This window comes from Condylura cristata, unplaced genomic scaffold (assembly GCF_000260355.1).
Source record: "Condylura cristata isolate star-nosed mole 26May11 unplaced genomic scaffold, ConCri1.0 scaffold00030, whole genome shotgun sequence".
Taxonomy (NCBI): Eukaryota; Metazoa; Chordata; class Mammalia; order Eulipotyphla; family Talpidae; genus Condylura; species Condylura cristata.
In genome coordinates this window covers 26,425,418-26,426,483 of record NW_004567131.1, presented here as the reverse complement: position 1 = coordinate 26,426,483, position 1,066 = coordinate 26,425,418, and the positions used below count along the sequence as shown (strand labels likewise).

The 1,066-nt window shown below is 65.4% G+C and overlaps 1 protein-coding gene across 1 annotated transcript in view; it reads left to right on the top strand.

The window, feature by feature from the left end:
- Positions 1–15: 15 nt before the first annotated feature.
- Positions 16–1,066, top strand: part of CAPN2 (calpain 2, (m/II) large subunit) — a 45,474-nt gene continuing 44,423 nt past the window's right edge. The window contains exon 1 of the mRNA XM_004691332.2: positions 16–385. Within this exon, the coding sequence (XP_004691389.1) occupies positions 149–385 (237 nt within the window). The 5' untranslated portion in view covers positions 16–148. The remainder of the gene's footprint in view (positions 386–1,066) is intronic.

Sequence of the window (1,066 nt, the reverse complement as noted above, 5' to 3'; positions counted from 1 at the left end):
TCCCTGCGGGTGAATCACCCACCCGCCGAGCGCAACGCAGTCCAGTGGCGGAGTCGGGCCTGCAGCACCCTCAGAGCGCCGCAGCCCGGCCCGAGCTTCTAGCTCCTCGCTCGCTCGCTCGCCCACCCTGCAGCCCGCGCCACGCACCATGGCGGGGATCGCGGCCAAGCTGGTGAAGGACAGGGAGGCTGCCGAGGGGCTGGGGTCGCACGAGAAGGCCATCAAATACCTCAACCAGGACTACGAGGTGCTTCGGGACCAGTGTTTGGAGGCCGGGGCGCTCTTCCAGGACCCCTCCTTCCCGGCCATCCCGTCTTCCCTGGGCTTCAAGGAGTTGGGACCCCACTCCAGCAAGACTCGGGGCATCGAGTGGAAGCGGCCCACGGTAGGGAGCGCGGCTGGGCGCCGGGGCGGGCGGGTGTGGGGCCGGATCCCTGGTCTCTGGGCCACCTACTGCCTGGCCGGGTGATGGGGGGATCGCGGTCCGGGGATCGCAGCCCAGACCCGCGCCACAGTGTAGGGAACTGAGGACCCCGCGGGAGCTGGCTTCCTCTCCTTGCACCGCTGCGCCCCGCCCCGTTAGTTACTCTGCGGCCTGGCCGGCTGGGCGGGCTGGGCAGGCTCCCCGCGGGCTGGGGCCTCGACCCCGCCGGTGGGTTATTTCACTCACAGCGCTCCCCAGGACTGGTGAGGCGCCAGATGCCCGCAAAGCCCACGCAGGGGCCTGGGGGAAACTTTGAGTGGACTCCACAGAGATGGCGGGTGGGGTGGGCAGGAGGGTCTGTGGGGCAAGGAGGGTGGGAGGCGACCCTAACCCTAACCCAGGAAAAGCAGCCTCTAATTCTGGTTCAGTCTGCTACAGGGAGGAGGCAGGTCCACAGCCGGGTCGCTTTGCCACTCAGTGACGGTTGGATTTATGCAATCACAGTTTCCTATTTATTTTTCCCATTGGGAGCTGGAGAGACCTCTCCCTGTTCATGCTGGTGATTAAGGACAGAGGATACATTAAGGATTCACTTTCTCTGTATTCTGCTGACCTGGAATCAGGGGAAACTCAGGAGCCCCA